Here is a 25,116-nt window from a genome sequence, read left to right as displayed (position 1 = left end):
GGGCAGCTTCTCTAACTTATGCATAACGCGCAAGTGTTGAACAAGGTGATCTTTTCGTCCAAAGGAGCGTGCTTCGATCGGTCGGTCGTGGCAGGCGCTATGGTTGTGCATATCGAGATGTTCTTCTGTCGGGTCTATGGCGCTGCAGTATGCGCAATGGGGCCGTCCCGTCACAGTCGACATTACAGAGCCTCCATGGGGAGCACACACCCAGGACTCCAGATTCAGATGTCGAGATTTTTCATGCCGAGCCCAGTCATATTTCGTCTTGAAGTTGTCGCAACAAAACGTACATTTAAACGGGCGGCTGTCCTTCGTCGTGATGCTTCCACGCTTCTTCCCAACGCGGCCTTGGCGGGTTGGATTCAAGGGGCCGAATCCAGCTCGCCTCCCTCTTGAAGCCTCTGATATACCGGACCATGCAGAATTGCCCGACTGCATTGAAGAGCTGCTTCCACCACTATCAGCGCTCGTGCCAGAGTTAGCCCGGGAGTACGCTGGCTGAGATCGACTGTGTCCATCTTGCAAATCAACCTGATTTGTTCTGAGCGCGTCAAAGATAGCTGCCATCGAAGCAGGTTCATCTTGAGGCGGTGAGTCCTTCCATCGCTGCAACGGATCTGAGTCTTGCTGGGTTGTAGGGGAGGCGAGTATTGGGATGGGTATAGCCCTCTGTTCAGATTGCATGTATCGGTACCGACTTCGCCTGCGAGGGAGACCGCGGCGTCCCCTGAGTTCTTGCTCTTCAACTGCCGCGGACCAGTTGATGTTGTCTGAAGGCCTTGTAATTGGTCCAGGGAGCGGCCATTGAAGGTTGCTCAACTCTTGTGCCGGGTCTTCGTAAGACAGGTTGTGTCCAAACCATGACGGATTTTCGCCGTGGGAGATCGGCTCCGCTTGTGCCATGTCCCCGGACCAGAGGTGGTCGGAACTTTCGGACATCAGGCCGGGGTAAGTTGTGCCGGATACGGCGGCATCTGGTGCCGACCATTGCGGGTGGGAGCCGATGAAGCTGCCTCCATCTGAGTTGCCAGAAGCTAGCCCGAGCAGCGAATCAAGAACCTGCTGGTCAAGGTAGGCCTCATGTTGTGTATGATTTAAGGAGTCATTTGTTGTAGAGCGTGTCGTGCGACGGTATGCACCGCCGCTACCATCTGCAGGATCGCCAGCGGTCATCGGTTTCTCGGAGGTAAGGGATCGTTGGGCTTGGAACAGATTGGATATTTCTTTTTCGCGCGCCCTAGACACTGTGACTGGGCACGTAGGGAGTTAAAGGCGACAGTCACACTACTCCCATCTCCTCTCGTAGCAAACAGATTGCTGCCGGTATGTGGAGAACGATTAGGAAATTTCATGTACGTCCTACGCCTTAGGGCGTGAAGTTACTACCATAAGCCAAGCGTCTCCGGATCCACGTGACGCGGAGTAAGCGGAGACTCCATGTCTTTGGCAGTTGTGGTGTGCTGTCAAAGCGTGAAGAATTATTTTCGCGCCGAATCCAAACCCCGGAGAAAGGGTGCAGACACCGAAGCTTTTGCAGAAAGACCGTCGCTGTGCGAGGCCATCTTCGCTTGTAGGTACTCGGCCCGATGTTTATTACGAGACGGTACATGATGAAAGAGGTCCTTGCTACTTCAGGTTTCATGATATCCGTAAGCCGCTACTCTACTGGATCGTAACGAATTAGGGACGAACCTTCATTGAGCGCCCAGGTTGATTGAGTCAAGCTCATCGCCTCTGTGGACATACTAGACTCGAAATAACCCCAGGTATGTGCCTGACGAACGGCGTCACGACATCAGAACCCGCCTGCCGGCATTTGAAAACAGTTTGAAACTGTCATTTCTCAACTATTTATGCTATTCACGCCTTAGGTCTCAAGCAGGCGTCGCACGCTCAGTCACCTTGACGTTGAACTCCTTCTGGATATGAACCGCAAAGTTCTCCGTCGTCCAAGGTTTGGCGGGGTCTACAATCGTGAAGTCAAATCGCCGAAAAAGCTACGTAGCAACCGTGGTCAGCGATCACCTTTGACGTCCAGTTGCAAAGCGGCTGGTGGGCGGGAACTTACCTCAACATAGACCTTGTTCAGCTCGAGCATGGCGATGTTCTTGCCAAGACACTCCCATCGACTTCCCACTCCAAAGTCCAGCATAACTTGGGTATCCATCACACGGTACTGCTCTTTAGAAATACCGAGCCACCTCTCTGGTCGAAACATATCGGCGTCTGCCCCGAATACCTCTGTCTGACGCATCACTGCAAAAGGAGACCAGGCCACGTTGGTTCCCGCAGGAATGTGCATTCCATAGACCACCTCGTCTTTGTCGGAAACCTTGGGCAATAGACCCGTCGCCGGAGGGTAGATTCGGATCCCTTCTCTTATTACCGCCTGGAGATACTCGAACTTCCTGGCTTCCGCGTCTGTGATCGGCGATGAGATGCGGCCCTGAGCGACATTCGTATCTATTTCAGCCCGCAAACGGGCGTAGACATGTGGGTTCGTCATGATGAATAGCATTGTGGTTCGGATTGCTGCGGCAGTAGAATCAGAACCGGCAATGATTTGAACAGTCGTTTCACCCTCTGCTTCTTCTTTCGTAAGGCCATGGGAGACGAAAGAGCCAAGGATGTCGCGTTTGATAACGGGCTTCTCGCCGTAGCGCTCCTCAACGGCCTCTGCGGCCCTCCGCATGACATCGCCAATGCCGATGATATCCTTTGAGCTGGGCATGAAGAACTTTAGGGTCGAGGACTGTAGGATTCTGAGCATCCAGGGCTGCAATGCTATGACTAGTAGCGAAGGCAGGGTTTTCTCCGTGATCTCAATGTACCGCATTGTATCGGCGTCGGCTTCCAAATACCCAAATTTCTTGCCAAATCCCAAGGCGGAGATGACGTCCAGGGTGAAGTACTGCACCTTGCGAGCCAAGTCGACGGTCTTATATTCAGACCCAGTCGACAAGTATCGCGTTTGTAGTAGGTGAACCAGCGCTTCAACTCGTTCGTCGATGACATCTTCCACGCCATCGACATCCTTACCTGCGTAGCCGGCCGCGAGCTTGGCCCGAAGAGTGTCATGATATTTGTCGTCCAACGCTGTGAAAACACTGTCGGAGTATGGGTCGAAACGTAGGCCCAGATACCAGAGGCCTCGCTTCCAGTGGGAGCGAGCCGCCCATAGAACTCGCAGCGTAGCGCCATCGCCGCAGAGGACCCAATTGGGCGCAATCCGAACAATGGGACCTGCAGAATGGGTTTCATTAGCTTCGCATGCAAGCGGATTGCGTAGATGAGCGTCGTAGACTTGGTGTATATGTGTACTAATTGTATTGGGCATAGACATCGCAGGTTGGATGGGGAACGTGGTTACGCATCCTTGACAGCGGAATTATTACGCACCATGCTTCTTGTTCAGGTCTTGCAGAATGAAAGAGAGTTTGCCGCTGAATTGTGCCCTCATGAGCCAAAGATCGGTCCAGTGTGCCCAGAAGGGCCCTGGGATGTGTCTCATCCGTGCATAGTCACGTACTCGGCAGATGACCAGGTACGCAGTCCACAGCACTGCGGCGACGGATGCCACGGTAGTAACAGAATACTGCATCCTGAGCTCTTGACCCGGCTGATGGGCAGCTGAGCAGGCACAACCAAGCAAAAAGCAAGCTCAATTGGCAGAGGATGGGAGCACAAGACGGCCCTGGGGGTGTGACAGGGGTTGGGATTAGAGGGGCGAGGGCGCGAGATGTGAAATTTGTCGTGGCGGGACCCGGAAAACGGGCACCTGGCGACCTTGGTTGTTGACAAACAACTCGCTGCGCCTCAAAGACTTGATACTCAGAACTGCCGGTTGATGGCTGTCGGATTGTAATTGAAAGCGGCAGGTGACTGGATGTACGGGCAGTAGACTTTGCGACGCGTACTAGGTCGTCGCACAAAATCCGAGGTCTGGAAACCTGATCGGGTTCGGACGGCAGCGTCTGATAGTGTGATGCGTTCGAGCACGTCTGAGGGCCAGGATAATTGTTTCGATGATGTACTTGTGCGTTTTTCAAGCGACGTGCTGACTGCACATAATAGTGAGTACCTTCGACCGAAAAAGAAAGATTAATCCTGGATATGCAGCTCTGCTGGGGGTTCGAGAAGAAGTGATTTGCAACTTGCGAGGTGAGGATTTGAGATCCCCGGGCGTGTAAGTTAGCTGCAGAAGTAACAAGAAAGCAGAAAGCCTGTCAGAAAAAGAAAACGTGAACAGTAAATACGAAAAGCCCATCTCGAATATCCCCTGCTTCGGAATGGCACCTAGATATAATCCTGCATCTTCGCGTGAGCTAAAGGTGTTATCTTGCCTAATGTGTGTTGGCGTAGCGCTGTAGCAGGCCGTCACGATGCATCAACGGACGCCGGCAAATACGGGGCAGCAAATCGAGTGCGAGGTGCTTGCTGACAGGCAGCAGCAATCTTTCCAGTTTGTGGATATGTTTCCGTTGTAAGAGATGGGAAGCTGCAAGAGAAGACGACTCCCGACCGGGATGGTGACATGGATGTCGGTGATGTTGCGGTGCTAATGATGCACACAACCTGTAGCTTTGCTGTTCCCCGGCGTAGGGCATCTCACTGAATTCACTGTCTCTCCAATGTTTGCGACAGAGACACAAAGGCACTGGACTGTCCATCCGTTTAATGCCGTAAGCCTTCGGGCCTTTTTCAGTTCAAAGGCGTTTCAACTGGAAGTTGTTTGGTCCCATGATGCTGTTTGAATCCGAACTAATAATTGATGTTCCATCTCACAGTTGCGATGGTGTTCTTCTCCATGCCCTTGGTCCCGGGATTGAAACCATGTGCCTAACGCATCGGCCACAACATCCGCAACGGGCTCAGGTAACGGTGGGTGGGAACTATGGCGCACTTGTGTTCGCTCGGTGAAGAGCCCTTGGCAGCTTAACTTATCCTGCATGGGACAAGAGCTCGCTTTCATTGAAGCCATGAACGGAAGGTTAAATGAGCTGTGTTGTTGCCCATGGGTCAAGTGGGCGGGTTTTCGCGCCCCAGCAGCATTCTTTTGCAAGCCAAAGCACCTTCGATGCCCCCCTCCTATTGTCTTGTTTTCTTCCATTGCAATGGAAGCGCCTCACATTGTCCCCCACTTGACCCCCGAAGATGGCGGGGTTCCGGTGCTGTGTTTCGGCCAGCCAGAGCGTCATTCGTAACACACACCGAGCACCTAGACTCAGAACCAAACGGGTATTGATACGGGCCGCTTATGGATGATGCAGCGGGCGATGAGATGCATTTGATGAATTGACAATTGCTTGAATGAAAAGAAACTTGGTAATTATTCCCTCCCTCCTCCTGGCCCCATTTCCTCTTGACGACAGCCCAATCGGCACCGCTGAGAAAGCTTTCCCGCCTTTTCTGGACTCCTCATGTCATCATCTTCATGCAGCTAGTAGTCGAGCACGTTGGAACCGCGTTAGTGTCATAGTCCCTTGAAGACGCAAGACTCCGTCGGTAAACCACGCGATGCAACCCGGAGCGTGGGCCTTCTCGCTTCGCTGCCGTCTGTCTCTCCTGCGCAGTCTTCATCCCCGTTTGGCCGCATCATATCACACCACACTACAGACGCGAGGCCCCTAATTCCGCAGTAGTGCCTCCTCGCACGTACACTGAGCCGGCGAGAGACGTCTGCAATCTGCAGTCTGATGTACCACAAAGAATGCCTGGTTGACCGTTGCCTGAGGCTGGTCTGCCTCTTATTAAAGACAATGACATTTTGCAGCCCGCTAGGCGTAACCACTCCTCTTCTCCCTGCGTCTGCTTCGGCCTGCTTTGATCTTGATGTTTTCCTCTCTGGCAGTCTTTGCCTCTAATTCTCCCGCTTGAGTCTCTTCGCAGCTGTCTGATGCTGCATCGGGATACTCGGCAGCTCGTTCTTCTCAACACAGCCACTTCGGGCCCCATTCACAGTTCCGAACAATTGTGAACCCTCTCAGTGGAAGCTCGCGCCATGGTCGTGTCTCCGCCGCAGTCCCCGGTCTCCCCGGTGTCCGCCACAAACGCCCACCAAAGGCCCGCCGAATCCCCTAAAACGGCCCCAACTCCAGCACCGCGGCCAGAAAATGCCTTCTCGCCGCCACCGGAATCTTCATATGCATTGGCGTCCGAACAGGAGCCAGCGCCGCAGATTGTAAGTGAACGCTGCATGCTAGCTACATTCATGGACATCGTTCTCGGAGGAAAAATGCTAACCTGCCAATAGGAAGCGGACGCAATCGACAATTCTGACACCGATTCTGCTCTGGGTGTTGTTAGTCTACCGCATTTTCCATCATTCACCCGCCTTTCCGCCCCTTATTGCTCTCTAAAGACTCCTCCACTGTAACTCCAACGGTAGCCACTCTCAGAGCGCGTACGGAAGACGCACTGGAGACATCTGCGAGTCATCCGAGCAGACCAATCGTTTTTCTGCCTTTTGATATCCCAGCAGCGTCACGCATCGGACCACAAACCTTCTACGCTAGCCAAGGAGTTGCCATGCTGATTCCCGTTGCTTAGCCTTTCCGCGATTCGCTCACATCGCTGCGGTCAAGCATTCGCCATTACCAGCACGAAAATGGCCGTACGTATCATGCCATGAGTGCGGGGAGTAAGTGATGATACGTTGTCAGTCTGCAGCGTGCCGAACTGACCGCTCCCTCAGAATATTTCCTTCCAAACGATGAGGTGAGATTTTGCCCAGTGCAATCGAGCCCCGGTTGTGGATAGTGATTAACACTTTCATTCGTTGAAAGTCGGAGGTCGACAGGTTGGGTAGGAATTCTCCGCATCGCATCTGGGTCACAGTGGCTGACTGCCGCACAGATTTGCAGCATTATGTGATGACTCTTACGATAGGGGGCAATCATTGCCTCTGCCCGAAAAACATGGGTGCTAAAAGAGTGCTTGATCTCGGAACTGGCACCGGAATCTGGTCCATGGAGTATGGTAAGATGGCCCCTCCTGGCACAGCCCGCCCACTCAAGTGTGAGATTAAGGTCTGACATGATTCTAACAACCACCAGCGGATGCGCATCCTGATGCTGAGGTAGCACTTACACGTGTCAGAATTTCTGCCACCGGCTGACAGTATGGCAGGTGATTGGAGTCGATCTTAGCCCCGTCCAGCCAGACCTGTGAGTTGCCCTCCATTCACGATTTGCCTGTTGCGCCTCGCTCATCATAAGCAGTGTGCCCCCAAATTGTTCTTTTGAGGTATGTTTCGTCAACAAAAGACTGTTGTTCAGTTTCACCTGACACGATGTCACAAAGCTCGATGATTTGGAGAAGGACTGGACATGGTCACGACCATTCGACTTCATTTTTTCTCGCATGATGACAGGCAGTTTTGCAGACAATAGAAGTATTGTTTACAAGGCTTTTGAGTGAGTTTGACCTGTGCGGATCGTTGGTTTGATCGCCTACTGATACGCTCTGAAGCGCCCTGGAGCCAGGCGGCTATTTCGAGGCCCAAGATATGGCTCTTCCTTTGGGTTGCGACGATGGAACACTATCGGTTGACTCAGACCTTTGGAAATGGGTCCTCCTGGTAATGGAAGGTATGGCGAAGTTTGGTAGACCTGTCACCGCTGCGGAGCAGTGGAAACAGCTTATGGAAGAAGCCGGTTTCGAAGACGTTGTTGAGACCATCTACAAATGGCCCACAAACCGTTGGCCTCGAGACAAGCATTACAAGGATCTTGGCATGTGGAGCTTAGAGAACATGGACCAGGCCCTTGAGCCAGCCACGCTTGCTCCCCTCACAAGAGCTCTTGGCTGGAGTTATGAGGAGGTTATCGTTCTAGTCAGCAAAGCCAGAAAGGTATTGAGAGATACGAGTGTTCACGCATACTGGCCGATGTAAGGCTCCCCTTAAATACAAAGTCATATTCAGTACTGATATGAGGCTGCAGATACATCGTTCACGGGCGAAAGCCGTATAGAAGGGATAGGGGCACGGCGTGAGAAAAAAATAACATGGAAAGGTTCGGAATACGCAGAATACGAGTCGACTTGCGGATACCCGAGTTGCAAATGAACTAGAACAATTTGATTGCGAACGGAATCATGAATACGACTTTTTCTATCAATCGCGGCTTTTCTTGTAAAGCTTTTCAAGCCAAGACACGATGAACATACAAATACGATACAACCAATTGAAATTTCCCATGGTCCGAAGCTTCCATAGCAATCATATTAGCACAGCAATACCGTGTGGATAACTCGTATCAAGGATGCTACATTATATTATATGCCAATCTATATGAACATGTAAGGCGATGTTGCTATACCAATCACCAATCCTACGGCCGCCGACCGCGATATTTGTACCTAGTAGTGAACAGACTCCTCAAACTCAATAGCAGGCTCCGCTTCCTTCTTGTAGTGGACGGATTCCAGAAACTCGACAGCGGGCTCAGCTTCTTTCTTGTAGTGAACTGACTCCAAGAATTCGATGGCTGGCTCGGCCTCGGCCTCTGGCTCTCGCTTGTAGTGGACAGAGTCTTCGAACTCAATCGCGGGCTCGGCCTCCTTCTTGTAGTGGACGGACTCCAAGAAATTGATAGCAGGCTCAGCCTCGGCTTCGCGCTTGTAGTGCACGGAATCCTCGAACTCGATGGCGGGTTGTGCCTCCGGCCGAGCCTCCTTCTTGTAGTGAACCGACTCGAGGAAGTTGATGGCGGGCTCGGCCTCGGCCTTGGGATTGGCTTCTCTCTTGTAGTGGATGGACTCGAGGAAGGAGATGCTGGCCTCTGCTTCGGCCTCAGGCTGTGCAACGGGAGCCGCAACAGCGAGAGAAGCACCAGCGAGGAAGAGGATGGTGGAGGCCTTCATCTTGAGATTTTGTAAGTCGAGGTTTGGTAGAGGGTGAGAAGTTGAGGCGCAGATTGTGAAAGTCAGGTTGAGAGATGAGCGGAAGTCTGTTGATGATAGAGCAAGACTTCAGGTACATCTTTATACAAGCCAAGCTGCTACTTCTGAGAATGCAGTTGCAATGACTCCGACATCTTCGGAGGTCTCACAAGCTGCACTAAGGCAGAATGGGAAGCTGGCACTACACTGACTTGGATGACCTGGTGCTGTCGGCCCTGGATCCGACGAAGTTGCCATCCACAGTTTACTGGCCGGCATGATCATTGATAACAGACTCCACCGACATGCCCCAGGAACTTCTGTTGCGGGGAGGGCCAAGGTATTGACATAATGACGTACTCTCACTGTAGTATGGCGTTCAGTTTCGCTACATCTTCACTTCCATGGATGTCACATTTTCTGTCAGTTTCGAAATGCGGTATTCGCATTCACAAGAAGTAAATAAGATGAGCTGCAGCTATTATTGAAGCTTTCAGCTCAGACGCGACACTAGTTTGGAATGGCTTTGAGGTGATTCGTCCGTCGTGCGCTTCAGTGAAGCCTCGAAGCGGGATGATACCAACACAAGCTTTCTATCAAGAAGATCAAGCCTTCTTGGGCCGCAACAATTGTGACCCTGGGCCCAGCAGACCCAGCAGACCCAGCCCCTTGGGCAGACGGGACCACTTAGTTCGAGCGATCAGATTTAAATAAGCTTTCCGAAGTCGGCTGACTTGACAAGAAAGGAAGGTGAGTAACCGTATCAAGCTGTCGAGTCAGGTTCGGGTAAGGGTTGAATGAGCTCAGAGCCGGGTGAATGGGGGTCGGAAAGCGGAATGCCGGCGACACCCCAGCTCAATTGGACATGCAAATCAAAGGAGTAATCAATTTCACATAGTATGCTCGTATAGTGACCCGGAACCGTAGAACGCGCTGGAATCCCCAAGCTCCATATCGTGATAGCGAGTCATGTTGGGTCGGGTTGCCCTTGCTTGTCATCTCTGGCCCGTCCAGACCTTTCGGAAGATTCCTTATCTTGTTTCCATGTTCTGGGACTTGAGAAACCCCGAGACGACTTCTCATCGATTCTTGACCTCTTGTCCCGAGTCTCTCAACCAAGACCAATCCATCAAAATGGCGGGAAGATACTTCCCCTTAACCGAAGCGAAAGATGCCGCGGGGCCTGAACTAGAGGGGTTTCTCTCGGATGGCGACAAGCCAATAATGTACCCTCGCGGCGGCTCATCTAGAATGAACTTGCGCGACAAGTTTGCTACCTCCTTGTTCGTTGCCAGTTGCATCTTTTTGGGTCTTTCTGTGTGGATTCATTTGCATCCCAAGCCACCAACAGACCGACAATGCGTGAAGCAACTCAATGTTCCATGTATGTCACAACTAAACGCCACCAATGGTTTCATAGTGTCTTATAGCTAAACCCGAAATTAGCACCAGTTCACGATGTCTTGGAGTACGAGGAAGTCCAATTCGACAACGCTTTCTGGAAGCCAAGCCCATACAAGGGTAAGCCGACACCTGAACTGGAGGCGAAATGGAAAGAGTTGTGGTATTGTAAGTTCACCATGCGGGCTCATGGCAGCTGTGGCCACCGACTAAGGAAAAATAGATGGCTCTTTCGACTTGCCAGACTCATACTTGTCCTCCATGAATAAGTCCTCTGGTGGCGTTGGGGGAGATCCCTGGGCCCGTACCGAGTCTGGAAATCTCCTGGCGGGGCTTGAAGTTTTTCACAACCTTCACTGCCTCAATCTTGTAAGATAATGTCTTTCCCACCAATATTGACGCCGACTGAGATCCAAAGGTGAGACAATATGCACACAAAGACGAGTACGACTACAGCAACGATCCAGCGTTTCACGGAAGTCCCGAGCTTGTCCTAGCGGTGAGTCGCCTAGATACCCCGTTTGGCAGGTCTGCCAAGAAGAGTCCACTGCGCGCGCATCAGACTTTCTGAGACTTGTGCTCCTGTGTCTAAGATTCCTCGGCAATTCTGATTTCTTCCAGCATGTTGATCACTGCATTGAGGCGTTGAGAATCCGATTGCAGTGCGCCGCCGACGTTACACCATTTTTGCACACGAAGGGCGCCAAAGGCACGCAGCCGGATTTTGACTCACAACATAGATGCCCCAAATACGATCGTATTGTGGGATGGGCCAAGGAGCGGCAGATCATGGTCGAGAAGTCGGACTCGAAGGGAGGGCATGGGCATCATAGATGAATAATTATGCAGAACGATCAAATACTAGGTGGTTAGAATTGAGGGCGGGTTAGATTTGGCAGAGGTAAAACTAATTTGATATGCTTATAGTTGATTGGGAGTCTCATCCTGCTACGATACATCGCCAGATTTTTGTTGTCAAATAAATCAAATTGCATGTGCTTATCCCATGTCCGTGAACAGTGGACCATCTTGCGCCGGCCATCGTATCCCCGAGGGTAAATCAAACAATGGTTCTAGGTTACATTGGCAAGCCCCCAAAACAATAGCTGATCATCGCCAAAAACGCGACGCTCACAGACCCGTTATGTGCAGAGAGAAATGCATGTGGATATCATCTTAGTACAGACCGACCAGGATGTCACCGCGTACGCGGGCAGTGACGTGGACTTCGGCTTCCAAGTCCAACTTGATACCGACCATGAGAGCGGCCTTGGTCAGTTGACCCTTGTCGTCGACGGGGCCCTTCAGGAGGTTGCCTTTAAGCTTATGTTAGCATGCTTGGCAACGGTGCCAGGGGCAGGCGGGAAAGCTTACCGACGGGGCCGTTGGCGTTGCCAGAGAGGTTGGGCATGGGGACAGGCAAGCCAGGCTGGGGCATGCTGCGTCCGAGCTGACCATTGTTGGGAGGGTAGGAGGTAGGGTAGGCGGGAGCACGCTGCTGCTCAGCGGCGTCGGTCTTTTGGCTGGAGGCACTGAATGCATGAGCGATCCGCATGCCAAGATGTTGGGAGAAGCTGGCGGGGTTTTACTTACGGAGAAGACATTGTGGTAAGGAATCGGACGACTTGGTCTTGGAGAGAAGTTTGGAGTTCTTCGGGTGAGCTGGCTTCGTCGAGTTCTTCGGGATTAAGAAGACCTCGTTCTAACAAGAACTGCTTGGATGGTGACTTTGGTGAGGGTTTGGGGCTTTTGGCTTGAGGGACTTCGAGGTCTTTCGATGCGTTGTTGGCTTCGACGATAGAGGTCAAAGAAGAGAGAGAGCGTTGTACGGAATGGCGTTTTTTATCAACTGGTGATTCGGATTCTTGAGGAAGAGAAGAAGCTCGAGAACGATTTCCGCTGTTGGCGGGAGGAAAGTTATTATTGTCGGTTGAGACTCGGATGGGTAGCTTGAATGAGAGGGATCTTCTGAGAGCTCCTGGCGCAGCAGAACTGTCTTCGGGTGGAGGAGGTGTTGGAGTAGGAGTTTGGGACGGGGCCGGTTTTGCAGGGGTCTCGGCAGGGATTGATGCAGCTGATGCAGAGAGGCGCTTTGACGACGTGCTAGAAGCTCGGGATGCGTGGCCTGGTCTCTTGGGAATTGGTGGCTGCTGCTGCTGAGGAGGAAGTTCGAACTTTGAGGATATCGTGGCGATCGGGGAACCTGTTCCCACGGACTTTTGCTTTTTATGTTGATCTGTTGCGGTGTTGAGAGGTTGCGATTGTTGTGGTTGTTCGGCCTGCTTAGCCATCTTCAAGTTGGAGGGGGAACATGAGGAGCTTTAAGCTTCGAATGCGAGCGCGGCCGAAAGAACCCGGTATAGATAGTTGATGCTATCATTCTTCTCCGTCCGTCCATCCTAGACAAACTTGCAACAGGAGCAGAGGCGGCTCTGGAGAGCCAACTGACATCGTCCGATGTTGAAACCAGCCGCTCGGATCGAATTTTGCGTGCTGTGTTTTGTCAGACTTGGCCAGACCACACCGACCAACGACTCTCGCTCATGCGGATAACGGTCGCGTTTCCAGAACATCTGAAAATTGGCCAGCGTGGTACGATTCGACTGAGTAGATAGAACGTTTTTTGGTTGCATCGGGGCTCGTCTGTGTCTCAGAGTGTCTTCATGGGAGGCTCGGCAAGGGTCGTGTGCCCACCATACCCATGTCAGCAACCCTTATGCCGGGGAGTTTCAATGGCATCGATCAGGGGTCCTCAAAGATCTGCAACATGGGAATCGCATCTGACATTTTGCAAATGAGCCCATCGAAATCCGATTTCTCCCCCACTGCAGTAGCATTTGGCACATCTACCAGGTGCCTGCCGGCGCGTCCCACAAACATCAGTCGATAATCTTCAACTTATTCAACGTCTGTTCTGATCTTATGGAAGTTTCAAAAGGGTGAAACGACTCAAGCAACACCCTGACTTAACGGGGTTGAAGATCCCCCCGAAACCATCGTTACCACAGTAAACCCCCATTGCCACGTCGTCTGAGCCGATATTCAACGACCCTCACAATCCACCCGTCAAAGCAAAAGAGACACGTTGCTCGACGAGAACCATCACTTGACAAGAAAACAAACACATTTCTCGCGCTCACCTGCCCTTGTCGCATTGATTCAGGCGCTCATCGAGAGCTTCCCATGGGCCGTTTTTTATCTTTCGATTCTCGTTGTCAAGCGTACCTTGCAAATCATTGAGACGCTCAAGTGGGGATGGTTCTGTCACTCCTAGTCAGCTTCGGCACGGCCGTCGGTGCCCATGAGGGTATCAAAGCCTCCATGGCCAAGTCCCGAAAGGAGGAGCATCGAAGTCGGAAGAACAACCTTATTGTCCATTGCCCCAAGTCATCCCAGTACAGCCCTTATCTCGAGGGGCGGCGCGTGGTACTGTCCGGAGACAGGGTAAGTGACCTCCCCACCACAGAGTTTGACAGATGATCTGACAATGTAACAGCTCTACATTGACACTGGCACCGCTCACGATGTCCCTTTTGGCCATCCCTTCGAGGGATACTACATCCCTTATCCCGACTCTCGGTACGCGGGGCTGGTGACCACCATCACGCCTGAAGCACCAATCATGAACTGGGTGTTTATGGACCCTCTCACTTACTCATTCCAATTTGGTGTTCGTGCTGTGGCAGACGCCAACCTAACTGGGCCATGGGACTGCACCCGTCAAGATCGCCGACTTACTTTCTGCGGCTGGGAAGGATTCTGTGCCGTCCTTGAGGACAGTGGCGTTTGGGGTCTATACTATGACTTCGACGGCGATGGAATGAGAAAGAAGTTTGGTCAAGAGGGTCGCGTCGTGATTGAGATTGAGCTCATCAGGAGTGAACTCAGAACACCAAAGCCAGAACCTGAACCAGAGCCCCAGCCAGAACAAGACGTGACTGCAACAGCTGAGCAGAACGATGAATTGGCTCAACAAAAAAGAGAAAGTCCGACAGATCCAGAGAGTTGGAGTCCAGAAAGAGTCGATGCTCCATCAAAACCTGTCCAGGAATTCGGGGTCACCTTGGAGGAGAAGATGGAGAGGATGTATGTCGGAAAGGTGGAGGATGAGGAGACTTATTCTGTAATATCCGAACCATTATCGACAATGTCTACGCTATCAACAGCCAGTGGTGGCATGCCAAAAAAGAGGAGGAAAAGGAGAAGCAGGGCAAAAAAATACCAGAGCCCGAGCGTTGAGAATTCGGAAGAAGAAAAAGGGACAATTGGGGTCTAAGGCTTGGGATATGGGATATAAGTTCGGGAAAGCTCATGGTAGTAAGGTGCCAGTGAAGGATCAGACGAGGCAGATCTGCAGGAACTGAACTTTCTTTGATGGCGCAGAAGGGAATTGTGGCAGGAGCAAGTCGTTTAAACAAAGCCACACTCTCGGTCAATGACTTCTGAAAACGGTCCATCCGTCCGAGCGAATTGTGACTGCGGCCCCTAGTAGGATCGCTGGGAGGGGTGATAACGCAAGGGTCGCTGGCCAGTTCGCGTAGCGTCATCCGCATGGGTTTAAGGGTATTGTAGCCGATGAGACGGGAAGACGTTTCCAACCAGGGCACCAGCTGACAGGTAAGGCATTGTCGTCGGATCCGGCTGGGAGGATACCTTACCTCAGCTGTCACCACTCACGACGGGCCCTTGTTTCAAGCCGGCGCCGGCCCAATCGTTATCCTGCGATGGAGCTCAATGTTAACGAAGGCCATGTGATCGTAAAATCTGATAGTTGTGAAAAGATATTGGTCGAGCATCATTGGAAGTGAGATCTGACGAGGGCGGGTATCTATCAATCAGACATCTTTTCAGAATTGAAAATGGCCGAGGCCACCTTTTTGAGTCCGATTTCGATTCAAAGACCCAGGTGTTTGGCCTCGTCTCACGTGACAAAGGTGTTGATACGATCTCACGATAATAGGCAGAGACGATGTTGGGGGTGAATGTCAACTCGAAAGTTTTGATGAAGATCGATGTACATAAAATGGTCTTGACTCCTCGCCTTGTTCATCCGAGTTAACCAAGCAAATCAATCAACCAATCAACCAATCAACCAGACAACCAGACAAACACACAATCAGCCAATATCATTTTCATCAGACCGACAGAAAAGAGCAACTCAAACATACAGTTGTTCAGACTTCACGTCAACCACCCAATCAAGAAAGGTTTAAAGTCATCCGTCAAAGCTCGTCAGTAAGTAAGAAATAAGACCTGCGCCTAATTGCAAATGCTGACAAGATGACATTAGATAACCTTCCAACCTTACGCAATGCCTAGAAACAACGCCGCACTCAAGGCCATGCGCGCTCGTCAGGTCGAGCGATTCATCTCTCACCTAAAGTTGAATGACCCCAACAACGAGCTGATAAACCTTGTTAGCACTGGCGTTATCTCAGAAGCGAAGAAAATGGCAAAGCTCTCCGCGGGTGACTCTGATGAGGAGTGTTGGCCGGAAACCTGGACCAACGGTAACAATGCTTTCAAGACCTTTGTCAATCGCCATTTCCTCCGATGGGCAACATCACAGCGTGCTCGGGATGAATATGATGGACCTGCCAAAGGAACTAGATCACAGGTCGCCAAGCGTCTGGCAGAGAAACAGTCTGCCTGAAGGAGGCGCATCTTGTCACGGGGAGTTTATGGCACGGGGCTAGAGCGCTATATTGGATCAATTTATTTCTTCTGCGATGTATTTAAGTGTGTCATGGGTTCGGGAATATAGACTAGAGGAGGTGTTGAATAATACTTAAGCATAGATTTCCCCGCAATCGAGATCTATCGTCCTTTTGAGTTGGCGTCTAAATGTTTCAAGACCAATTCCTGCATCTAGCTTCTCGTCACTGAGTTTATACAAGTTCGAAAGCTCTCTTGATTTGCTCATGAGTCCAATTACTCGCAAGACACAGAGCCAAGAGAATGCGAGCTTTCTGGGGGTTGAGATCATTCCCAGCGATAATGCCCAGCTTCCGGTGCTGCTTGCTGTCCACAACCACTCCCGCTCCAAGCCTCGACGACTGGACCACAGTAATCTGCCCGTTGGAATCTTTAATTGCGTCACCAAATGCAGCAATCTCGGACGGTGTGCCTAATCCTGGCCCAAAGCCGGCCGACACAATTCCCCTGGCACCTGCAGCAACACACGCTTTCACCATGGTTGCATCGGCACCGACATGACTGTACACAATGTCCACACGAGGCAATTCATCACGCAGCAGGTCAGGTGAGAACTTGTTGCTGGGAGAACTTAGAAGCTGCGACGTGATGTTGACCGTGTCTCCATCGACGTATCCGATTGGCCCTCGCCATGGAGATTGGAAAGCTCCAACGCGAAGAGTATTCGTCTTAGTGACGGTCCGAGGAGAGTGGATCTCATCATTTATTACCACAAAAACGCCAGGACTGTTGGGATGCGTGTGCTTGGCCTTCGAAAATTCATGAGACGCCACTCGAAATGCTGCCAACAGGTTGGCAGCTGCTTCGGAGGACTTCCCATTCAGCGGACGCATACAGCCAGTGACGACAACGGGGATGTCCAAATCTAGAACAAGGGAGAGAACCCAGGCTGTTTCTTCAAGACTGGCAGTCCCGTGACCAATGACTATGCCATTGATCTTGTCCTTCGGGCATCCCTTCTGAGCTATCGTGCTGCATGTCTGGGCGATCGTGAACCAGTCTTGAGGTTGTATAGCGGTGCTGTCGATCGGAGGCTGGAAGTCGTGGATGACCGGCTTAGCGCCATGGAATATCTCCGAGATTCCGCTCTGGTCAAGTATCTGTTGGCCTGGAACGCGTTCGTCTGTAGCGTTGTAGTCCGTGAAGTCGAATTCATCCATGGCGATGGAAGCGATTGTGCCGCCAGTGGAGATAAAACCAATTCTTCTCGTCAGCTTCTTGACACCAGAGGATGTCCTTGGGCCTTCAGATGGCTGCGTTGTAGAAGGTGTGTCATTTGGACTATGAAGGTTATCCTTGATTGAGGGGTAAGGTGATGATCTGGCAGGATTCGCTGCATGGTGCCGTCGAGACGTGATGTTTCTGAGGACTGTCATGTTGAAGTTGTTGTTGCGCACCGCTAAATGAAGTGGCCGCAGCTCGTTTCAAGGCAATTCACCCCCAAAAAAGATTCGAAGGGACTGTCGCAATGTTTGAGGGTAAATAATGACAGATGGAAGTGCATGGAAAGATGGTACCCGCCAAATGACGGGAGCTTTTAGCATCCTAGTCTGACGAGGGAATCAAAGCGGCTACGTAAGTAATTTGGCCGCAGTGCTATCCCGCGGTTTCTTGCGTAACGTCGGAAGGACGGAAGACTTGCCACAATTGCGCTATCTTCGGGAGGACAAAGGACAAATAAATTAGACCGGGCTCGTGTATCTCAGAAACAAACTAATCAGTGCGCCTGTTGGCCCCCTTTCTGTCGCATGAAACGTGTGCGACAAACGGGTGTGTTCACGCCTGGCAAGATGACCTTTCGTGGGACTGTGGGCGGCGGGAGACGCGTCCTCAAGTAACATCGGCTTCGCATGTGTCTTCAGCCAGTGGATTGGACGTAACTCAGTAGCCAAGGGCCAACGAGCACGTGTCCAAAGATGTTGCTGTATGAGAATGTTGCCACTTGGCTGGAGCAAAGAAAATACAGTCCCAAGATGAGGTGGTCTACCACGGCAATCGTCTCTTTCCAATGAAAACACAACTTGGAGACTGAGATAAACTGGGCCGATGCAGTGGGAGCAGGAATAAAGGTAGGCGGGCCTAGGACTCCGTGGGAGAACGAAAGGCATTGCCTACCCGTCAAAATTCAGACTGGGGTTCTAGAGCATAGTAAAACATACGAAACAAACAAAAGTCGTAATTCGTCGAGGACCTACTTCGTCCTTGTCTAAAAAGTAGGAACTGATACAACATGCGCCCGAGGCCATCGAAGCAGTTTTTCGCCTGAACAAGTGTCTAGGCCATCGCACATCCCATAACGCCGAAATAGACCCCCACACCGACACACCTTCACTTATTCTTCCTTCTCCTCGTCGTTGTCGTACCGGCCCAGGCGGCCCAACGGGCTTACCATAAACACGTCCTCCCAACGTCCGCTCGCAGCCTTTCCGTCCCAGTCACCGCCACTGTACAGCGGCAGACGGAGTTTTCCCGTGCAGTGCTCGTCGATAAAACGGCAGACCTTTTGCATGTCGCCGACGGTGAAGTCATCCATGAACCACAGCATCGTCCGAGGGATGTCCGCCGGGCTGAGACGTTGGGTCTGGTTGGAGGTAGGTGCAACAGAGGACGCGCGTGTGCTCTTTCGGCGCGCTGGAAGCTGTGGCGACGCGATGAGGGTGGCATCGTCGCTTGGGAGTATCTTGGACTGTCGCCGCGTGGATTTCGGGGTCGCCTGGGCAGCTTCAGCAGGGGGTTGTGATTGTCTGCGCTTTGTGGCGGACGATTTGGTTGCGGGAGTCTTCGTGGCGGGCGTCGACTCGTATCTGGACGCTATTCGGTATCATCAGCAACTATTCAAGCACGGTGAAAAAGCAAAACAAGGGCCCGAGAAACTTACAACGTCGACGTTTGTCGCTCGTGGCCTCGGACTGCTCGGCGAGACTCTCACGCTTGCGCTTCGCGCTGAGCTTGGCAGGTGTCGCAACAGCCTCGACTGCGGGCTTAACTTCCTGTGCCTCCGCCACAGACTCCTCCATGCGCAAGTGGCCGAGAAGTGCAGCCTTGACATTGTCATCATCTACATAACCGCAATAATCGATCAACACGTCTGGCGCGTCGACGCGAATCTTGTTCGCGGGCTCCCACGAGACATCCTCGCCTTCGGCCGAGTAGCCGAGCCACTGTACGAGCACTTGCCACTGTCCGCGAACGCGACGGTGTTTGAGAAGTCTGTAGGGGTGGTAAAGCTCGCCAATTTTGAGGACGTCTTGACGTGTCTGGCCCTTGAAGCTAGCCCAGTATTCGTAGAGGAGCCCAGGAAGATGTTCTTGGATGTCCCATTCGGACACGTCAATCCGGTTGCCTTTTGAGAGTGCAATGAGGGTCACGAGGGCAGTCTCGGGGTCGATGGTATGGCCGACAATTTTCTTGATCGTTTCGTATGGGAAATCTGTATCTTGAAGATTTAGCGGTGAACCTGATAAGATGGATTAGTGACGGTGAGTCCTGGCAGACTTACCTTGCTCAGAGAGCTTTGAGCGGGGTCTGCCTCGAGGCATGTTTGCTGCGCTTGGACAGAGAATCACTTTTTGGTGACAATGGAATGTGGTGCTTGGAGATGCGACAGGCAAGTTCGTGGTTCTGTAAGTTGTCGCGCTCTAGACGCGTTCGCGTCGATCGGAACCCTGTTTTATTTTTATTTTATTTTTTCCCTCGGTTCCTGACGGGCCGGCCTTCGGGCCCGAAGTGGGCCCTCAGGAGTGGGGCCCGAGTACGCCGTCTAAGTCGGCAGATTGATCTGCGAGGCCCGAAGTAAAATAAGACACCCTCTTCCCGCGGTTTTCTGATGAAGAATAGCATGGTTTCAAGTGTTCATCTGAGATGCACAGTCATCGGGGGAAGTTGACCAACAATTGGGAGTTCAAAATTAAGTACCTAGATGATACTTCAGAAGTAAATCAACTGTGTTTTCAACACGAATCCAGTCTCATTCCAGCACATGCCCACCCTTTGTTGATCTGTGTCTTTGCCATGCCGCATACTATTTACCAAGTATACGTGTAAGCTTGACTGTGAGTTCGTTTAAGAGTGCGGTGACGGCGGACATTGTCCATGAATTAATAGTAGCAGGACCTTCGGAGCTGAATGGCACATATTTAGTGGACTCGAGTATCACACCCAAGCTATCAGCAGTGATTCCCTGAGAATTGAAACCTCCTACTAGGTTGTTGACCTGTTTATGAGATACAAATACTTCACGAGATGAATGATTTGCATGAAGTAGGTAAAAAAGAGGATTTGGGTACCACTTAAATTGATTAAGGCCTGGACGGCCGGTGTTATGTTATGTTCATCGCACCAAAACTAAATACAGTAGAAGAATTGTTTACAAAGTTTGTATGGGTATCCACGTTCCCTCATTCCCAATTTGCTCATAATGCGCCGTGGCTCCGCGCTGCGAACCGCGATGGAAGATGTCGTTGCAGATGTAGCTCGGATGCCTGCGGGTATGATCTACCTCCCCAGGCTTGAGACATTCAAGTACAGCATGAAGCCGTTTATCGGAAGTTGCCGCTGCCGTTGCAGCGAGACAGAGGGATGGAGCTCTGCTTCTTGATGCAGGCAGTGATGGCGCCGCCAACCCAGGTCACACCCTCGTAAGAGCCATCCCTGAAGATGTTGTTAACTCGAGTTTAATTAGTGGAAATAGGTCGAAACTTACTCGTGAGAGTCGGCCATGAAAGTACCAGTCTGCTTAAGCGCGCCAACGCAGCCCTGGAAGGTGCGGCCGTACTTGCGGTTGGTCCAGGGGCGGGTGATAACGACACCAGTGTAGCCAGGGTCGACAGTGCCACGGATGAGGTAGCCCTGAGTGGTGGTCCAGGTGCGAGAGTAGTCAACCTTGAAAGTGAGACCAAGCTTCTCAATGAGCTTGCTGATGTCGAAAGAACCACCAGCCGTGACACCGTTGGAAACCGCGTAGGACTTGGAGATGGTGATGTCGATGCCCTTGCTGCCAGCACCGATGACGACAGGGGACATCTGCACGTCCCAGTCGACAAAGCGCATCTGCTTGTCGACGACGAACTGGTAGTTGGCGTTGCAGTCACGCTTGCCGAGGGCGACGTCGGTGTGGTTGACGGGGATCTCCGCAAGACCCTCGCCAGCCTTGAGGTAGTCGTGGTCGATCTCGGGAGTCTCGGCCTCAATACCCTCGACCTTCAGAAGAAGGTTCCAAGTGTCCTGAGTAATGATGGCGGCTGTAAAAGCAAAGTCAGTACGATTCAATCCTGGTGGTTGAGGCATGCTTACTCTTGCCATCCTTTCCGAAGACAACCATCTCTCCATTGCGGAGGTTACGGTCGAGGGTCTCGGTAATGTTGAGAGCGGGATCCTGCTCGGCGAGGATGGGAGCGGGCGCGGCGCTGACTGCAGCAGCGAAGGCCGAGAGGAGGGCGATCATGCGAGTAGAAACCATGTTGGGCAAATTGAAGGGATGTCTGAGACCGGAGAGGCTTGAGTGGATGAGGATGAGAGTGATGAGGAATAGACAATACTTGGCGGGATTCTCCAGAGGTTTTATAGATATTTGCACGAGTATCACGACCTGGTGTTTCCGACTCAAGAGATAAGCTTCAGCAGTCACATCAATGATCAACAATGTGGCGCGCCCGCCCGCTTGCCTCCGCCTGGATCGTCTGGAGTTGAGGTTGCGTTCATCCGAGTGTCGGTCACTAGTCAAGCATGTTCCCTACAAGCCTGTCCCCGTAGAATGGGTCACCCTGGACCTTGTTCGTTGGGTGGACCAACCCAGGCAGATTTGAGATCCCTTCCTGGTATATTCAGGGGCCGATCTTCTCCATACTTGGACCCCATCCCGACAAACCGTCCAGCGAGCCTTCGTTGCGATGCCGCTCAGAAATGATCAGCCTCGTGTCGTCGTTGGTTGGAGCACCGACCTCAGACGTCGATGACCTACTTTCTTAATTGGGCCTAGCAGCCCCCATACCGCACGACTCAGCAGCCGTCACGAGAGTGACTTGGTGGTCGGTCAACCTCCTTGAGATAGAGGCCTCAATGAACTCCCAAGGTGACAGCACGATTATCATCACCCCCAAATGCCACTAAAATTGCGGGATTCAACGCCGTGACCAACGAGTAATGTTTTCGATAGCCGGTATCCAATAGATTGCCCACGCCTCAAAGAGGAAAGAGTACACGATAGAGTCATTACGAGATGCCATTATCAGGGTTCCTAGGCGAATACCTCTCGATCTCAAGTCTTACTTCCCAAACCGAAGATTTATTTCAACACTCGGTTTCGCCGTTCCGTTCGACTCTACTCAAACCACTCATCAAACCTTCTTGTCCACATCATCCCTTCCACTTGACTCAGTCTTCCCGTCTACACACAAGGCTCTACCTTTGTTTTCCCGACGCAAATCCAATATGCAGATCTCCACGCTCGCCACTTTTGCGGTTCTTACCACCGTGTATGTTCCACCTCCACGCGAGCTCCCTCATGGTTCACGGTTGTACTGACTTTACTTCAGTGCTTTCGCCAAGCTCCACAGCGCGGCTGTCTGCGTCAAGAGCAGAACGTACGGCAGCACTGGTAACGGAACTCCTTACGGCATCACCTATGGCTCCTACAAGGACTATGAGATCGACACTACCGGCACCCAGTGCGCCTGTGGCTACTACAAGAACCGCAACACCGGCAATAAGCAGTGGGACAAGTGCCCTGACTGCACTTTCGATGGCCTTCAGTGCACCTCTGGCGGCTGGCATATTGGTGGTGACGAGGTATGTGATGGAATAGCCTTTCGTTGTAGGAAAACAAGCGCTAACTGTAGCCTTACTACAGATGACCTACTACTGCGAGAAGAAGTGTGGCTCCCAGGGAGCTGAGGCGAACTAAGAGACGTGAAGCTGCTCGAAGCCGCAGGCGGAATAATTTTGGAATGGTTTTAATGGATGCAAATGCTTGATACCATGGGAGTGTGGTTGGATTCTCTTCTGGACGTAGATATTCACTTTTACTGTATTTACTTCGACGAAACAATCAATTGCCGTTCAACTACACCTTTATTTTTGACTTTCGGGACTTCACTGTACTTTATCTTGATGCATAATAACTTAGAGTTTATTGTTGCCGCACAAGCCAACTTTTACATGTCGTCACCAGGGTTTTGGCTGTCAGCCTGTGCAGTAGCGAAAGGCAAAAAGATGACTCGGCAGTTGCAAATGCGCCGGCGTTTCTATCCAAACAAAGTCCATATCTTAATTCGACTTCAATGTGCTTCTTCATTCAATCTTCACCAAGTTCTGCAATTCTCTTCTAAAACCTGTGAAGTCGCGCTATCCCATGACCTGTAATCATCAACCTGCTCCGTGGCCCCCAAAGCGAGCTGCACAGCAATACCACTCCAACGTCGCACTCCCATGCAGCGCTGTGGGCTGCCGCTACAGTGGCCAAGCCTTGCCACTTCCGCCCAGAATTGGCATCCGCGGGGGTGGGCCTTCAGACTCCAGATGACACCAGAACAACGACTTCGGAGCCCATTCCAACAGTTCCCCTTGCCCACGTGCCCAGATGCCAGACTCTTGGCACGGTGAAACAGTCTGTCATATTCTCAAATGCCGACATTGGCTGCCAGCAGTCCAGCAATAACGATTCAGCGAGGATATTGCCGGTTTCTGCCCATTTACCCTGGAGTGTAAATCACAAACGGAAAGATATTCAACGGCGCACTAGTCATGCCATGCGGAACGGGGCTGGGGGCGAGTCCAGTGACCCCCTGGGCTGAAGGGTTACTTACGCCCTGCCAAAGTGCACCCTACAGGGCTTCAGCTAACGTCGGGTACACGGCAATTAAGTTTTCAGGCATGCCCCATGTCAATTCAGCTAATGAACTCGCTGACGTTCAACCATGCTTCGGGTAGGCCCCAGCTGATCTCTCTTTCAGAGGAGGTTCAGTGCAACGTCGAGCTCAGCCCAAGTGCGCAGATATCCACAGACAATGAGACTTCGTCCGATTAGTGCGGCTGTCAGGCTAGGCCTTCGGGCTAGAAATAGATGTTCCAGACCGATGTGCAGCGACGGCTAAGCTGTTCAGGAACCAACAGCCGAAGGGGTGAGGCTCTTGATCAGCGGGAACAACAATCTAGATAAGCTTAACATGCCAAGTCCTACTTCGACAGGCATTTCAGAATGCTCTACAGCGCGGGCAGACTTACCAAAGCTTGTTTACTCGGGTAAACGTAAACATCTGCTCAGCTTGGGGCTCCAGGACACCTATGGACATGATAAGGGAAATGGCAGACAAAATGGTTTCGAATTGAGAGCCCGATGGCATAAACTCAAAACCTTGGGCAGGAAACTTCCGCTTTGTCTCCATGGTGAATTAACAACACCTGGGGCTCGCTGGAGCCCACAGGTGATCCTAATTTCCTCCACCAATCAGGATTGACTTGTTTATTTCAGCTCCAACGGTTCACAGTTGGGAGCACCCCTGTACACGCAAAACTTTTGATTAAGTTTACACAAGGTATCCCTTTTGGGCACCCTCGCAGAAGCGCTGAACAAGCCGTTCGTGCCTTTTCCGAGTCCTCGGAACCCTAGACTGTGCCATCTATCTTGCTCACAATCTCCCTGCAATAGTTTCATGTCCAGTAATGTTCCAAAACCGTGATGACGATGGTAGATGTCATTGGTTATCTTGCCACTACCTGGGTAACCTCATAACCCCGCAACGATCCGTACTTGTGTCGGCAGCAAGTGGATTACCTGGAGGGTGCGTTTTCCGCGGGACCTACATTGACTTTCTGGATATACATTTCCGGGAATCTCTCCGAAGCAGCATCTTGCGCCTCATCATATTCTGTCAGCCGATTTCGACTCCGACTACTCTGGCCACCGGCGGTGAAAGCAGGCATCGCGAGTCGTGAAGTGGGCGGCTTGATGGGTCGGGACCACATCCAACTCCCAAGATGGGGTAACGGGAGCTTATTGTCACAGACTGTTGTCATTTGCAGTGCCACCAGGTAAGCTTCTCGTCGGACCTGCTTAAGCACCGTGCTCGGCTTCAACTCCCCCGTCGATGGAGAGTTGGGCATTGGATTCTGTCTGCT

At 51.8% G+C, this 25,116-nt stretch overlaps 11 protein-coding genes across 11 annotated transcripts; 4 read left to right on the top strand and 7 right to left on the bottom strand.

The window, feature by feature from the left end:
* Window positions 1–11: 11 nt before the first annotated feature.
* GCG54_00014599 (uncharacterized protein) lies at window positions 12–1,176 on the bottom strand (the record flags this gene model as incomplete). The annotated part of the gene is made up of 2 exons (XM_045414424.1): window positions 12–97; window positions 294–1,176. 2 exons carry the CDS (start codon window positions 1,174–1,176, stop codon window positions 12–14), a joined length of 969 nt encoding a protein of 322 aa, XP_045271002.1.
* A 701-nt stretch (window positions 1,177–1,877) lies between these two features.
* On the bottom strand, window positions 1,878–3,604 carry GCG54_00014598 (Cytochrome P450 71A20; the record flags this gene model as incomplete). The annotated part of the gene is made up of 3 exons (XM_045414423.1): window positions 1,878–1,969; window positions 2,029–3,246; window positions 3,403–3,604. 3 exons carry the CDS (start codon window positions 3,602–3,604, stop codon window positions 1,878–1,880), a joined length of 1,512 nt encoding a protein of 503 aa, XP_045271001.1.
* Window positions 3,605–6,103: 2,499 nt separating this feature from the next.
* GCG54_00014597 (Secondary metabolism regulator laeA) lies at window positions 6,104–7,998 on the top strand (the record flags this gene model as incomplete). Its single annotated transcript, XM_045414422.1, has 10 exons — window positions 6,104–6,184; window positions 6,257–6,304; window positions 6,553–6,643; window positions 6,698–6,720; window positions 6,789–6,981; window positions 7,124–7,169; window positions 7,224–7,248; window positions 7,306–7,418; window positions 7,474–7,893; window positions 7,947–7,998. Coding segments are annotated over 10 exons (1,092 nt in total), but the record flags the coding sequence as incomplete, so codon positions are not given.
* A 366-nt stretch (window positions 7,999–8,364) lies between these two features.
* Window positions 8,365–8,868, bottom strand: GCG54_00014596 (uncharacterized protein; the record flags this gene model as incomplete). The annotated part of the gene is made up of 1 exon (XM_045414421.1): window positions 8,365–8,868. The coding sequence occupies one exon, from the start codon at window positions 8,866–8,868 to the stop codon at window positions 8,365–8,367; it is 504 nt and encodes a 167-aa protein (XP_045270999.1).
* Window positions 8,869–10,020: 1,152 nt separating this feature from the next.
* On the top strand, window positions 10,021–11,124 carry GCG54_00014595 (uncharacterized protein; the record flags this gene model as incomplete). Its single annotated transcript, XM_045414420.1, has 5 exons — window positions 10,021–10,270; window positions 10,333–10,455; window positions 10,511–10,656; window positions 10,706–10,786; window positions 10,909–11,124. 5 exons carry the CDS (start codon window positions 10,021–10,023, stop codon window positions 11,122–11,124), a joined length of 816 nt encoding a protein of 271 aa, XP_045270998.1.
* A 339-nt stretch (window positions 11,125–11,463) lies between these two features.
* GCG54_00014594 (uncharacterized protein) lies at window positions 11,464–12,578 on the bottom strand (the record flags this gene model as incomplete). Its single annotated transcript, XM_045414419.1, has 3 exons — window positions 11,464–11,603; window positions 11,662–11,810; window positions 11,881–12,578. The coding sequence occupies 3 exons, from the start codon at window positions 12,576–12,578 to the stop codon at window positions 11,464–11,466; spliced, it is 987 nt and encodes a 328-aa protein (XP_045270997.1).
* Window positions 12,579–13,542: 964 nt separating this feature from the next.
* GCG54_00014593 (uncharacterized protein) lies at window positions 13,543–14,526 on the top strand (the record flags this gene model as incomplete). The annotated part of the gene is made up of 3 exons (XM_045414418.1): window positions 13,543–13,731; window positions 13,784–14,373; window positions 14,454–14,526. 3 exons carry the CDS (start codon window positions 13,543–13,545, stop codon window positions 14,524–14,526), a joined length of 852 nt encoding a protein of 283 aa, XP_045270996.1.
* Window positions 14,527–16,175: 1,649 nt separating this feature from the next.
* Window positions 16,176–17,378, bottom strand: GCG54_00014592 (L-asparaginase 2; the record flags this gene model as incomplete). The annotated part of the gene is made up of 1 exon (XM_045414417.1): window positions 16,176–17,378. The coding sequence occupies one exon, from the start codon at window positions 17,376–17,378 to the stop codon at window positions 16,176–16,178; it is 1,203 nt and encodes a 400-aa protein (XP_045270995.1).
* Window positions 17,379–18,334: 956 nt separating this feature from the next.
* GCG54_00014591 (uncharacterized protein) lies at window positions 18,335–19,541 on the bottom strand (the record flags this gene model as incomplete). The annotated part of the gene is made up of 3 exons (XM_045414416.1): window positions 18,335–18,813; window positions 18,881–19,432; window positions 19,502–19,541. The coding sequence occupies 3 exons, from the start codon at window positions 19,539–19,541 to the stop codon at window positions 18,335–18,337; spliced, it is 1,071 nt and encodes a 356-aa protein (XP_045270994.1).
* A 999-nt stretch (window positions 19,542–20,540) lies between these two features.
* On the bottom strand, window positions 20,541–21,460 carry GCG54_00014590 (uncharacterized protein; the record flags this gene model as incomplete). The annotated part of the gene is made up of 3 exons (XM_045414415.1): window positions 20,541–20,652; window positions 20,705–21,242; window positions 21,295–21,460. The coding sequence occupies 3 exons, from the start codon at window positions 21,458–21,460 to the stop codon at window positions 20,541–20,543; spliced, it is 816 nt and encodes a 271-aa protein (XP_045270993.1).
* Window positions 21,461–22,431: 971 nt separating this feature from the next.
* On the top strand, window positions 22,432–22,903 carry GCG54_00014589 (uncharacterized protein; the record flags this gene model as incomplete). The annotated part of the gene is made up of 3 exons (XM_045414414.1): window positions 22,432–22,475; window positions 22,536–22,788; window positions 22,850–22,903. 3 exons carry the CDS (start codon window positions 22,432–22,434, stop codon window positions 22,901–22,903), a joined length of 351 nt encoding a protein of 116 aa, XP_045270992.1.
* Between the last annotated feature and the right edge of the window lie 2,213 nt (window positions 22,904–25,116).

This window comes from Colletotrichum gloeosporioides (assembly GCF_011800055.1).
Source record: "Colletotrichum gloeosporioides strain Lc1 chromosome Unknown consensus_6, whole genome shotgun sequence".
NCBI classification, from domain to species: domain Eukaryota; kingdom Fungi; phylum Ascomycota; class Sordariomycetes; order Glomerellales; family Glomerellaceae; genus Colletotrichum; species Colletotrichum gloeosporioides.
This window is presented reverse-complemented; position numbering and strand designations above follow the sequence as displayed.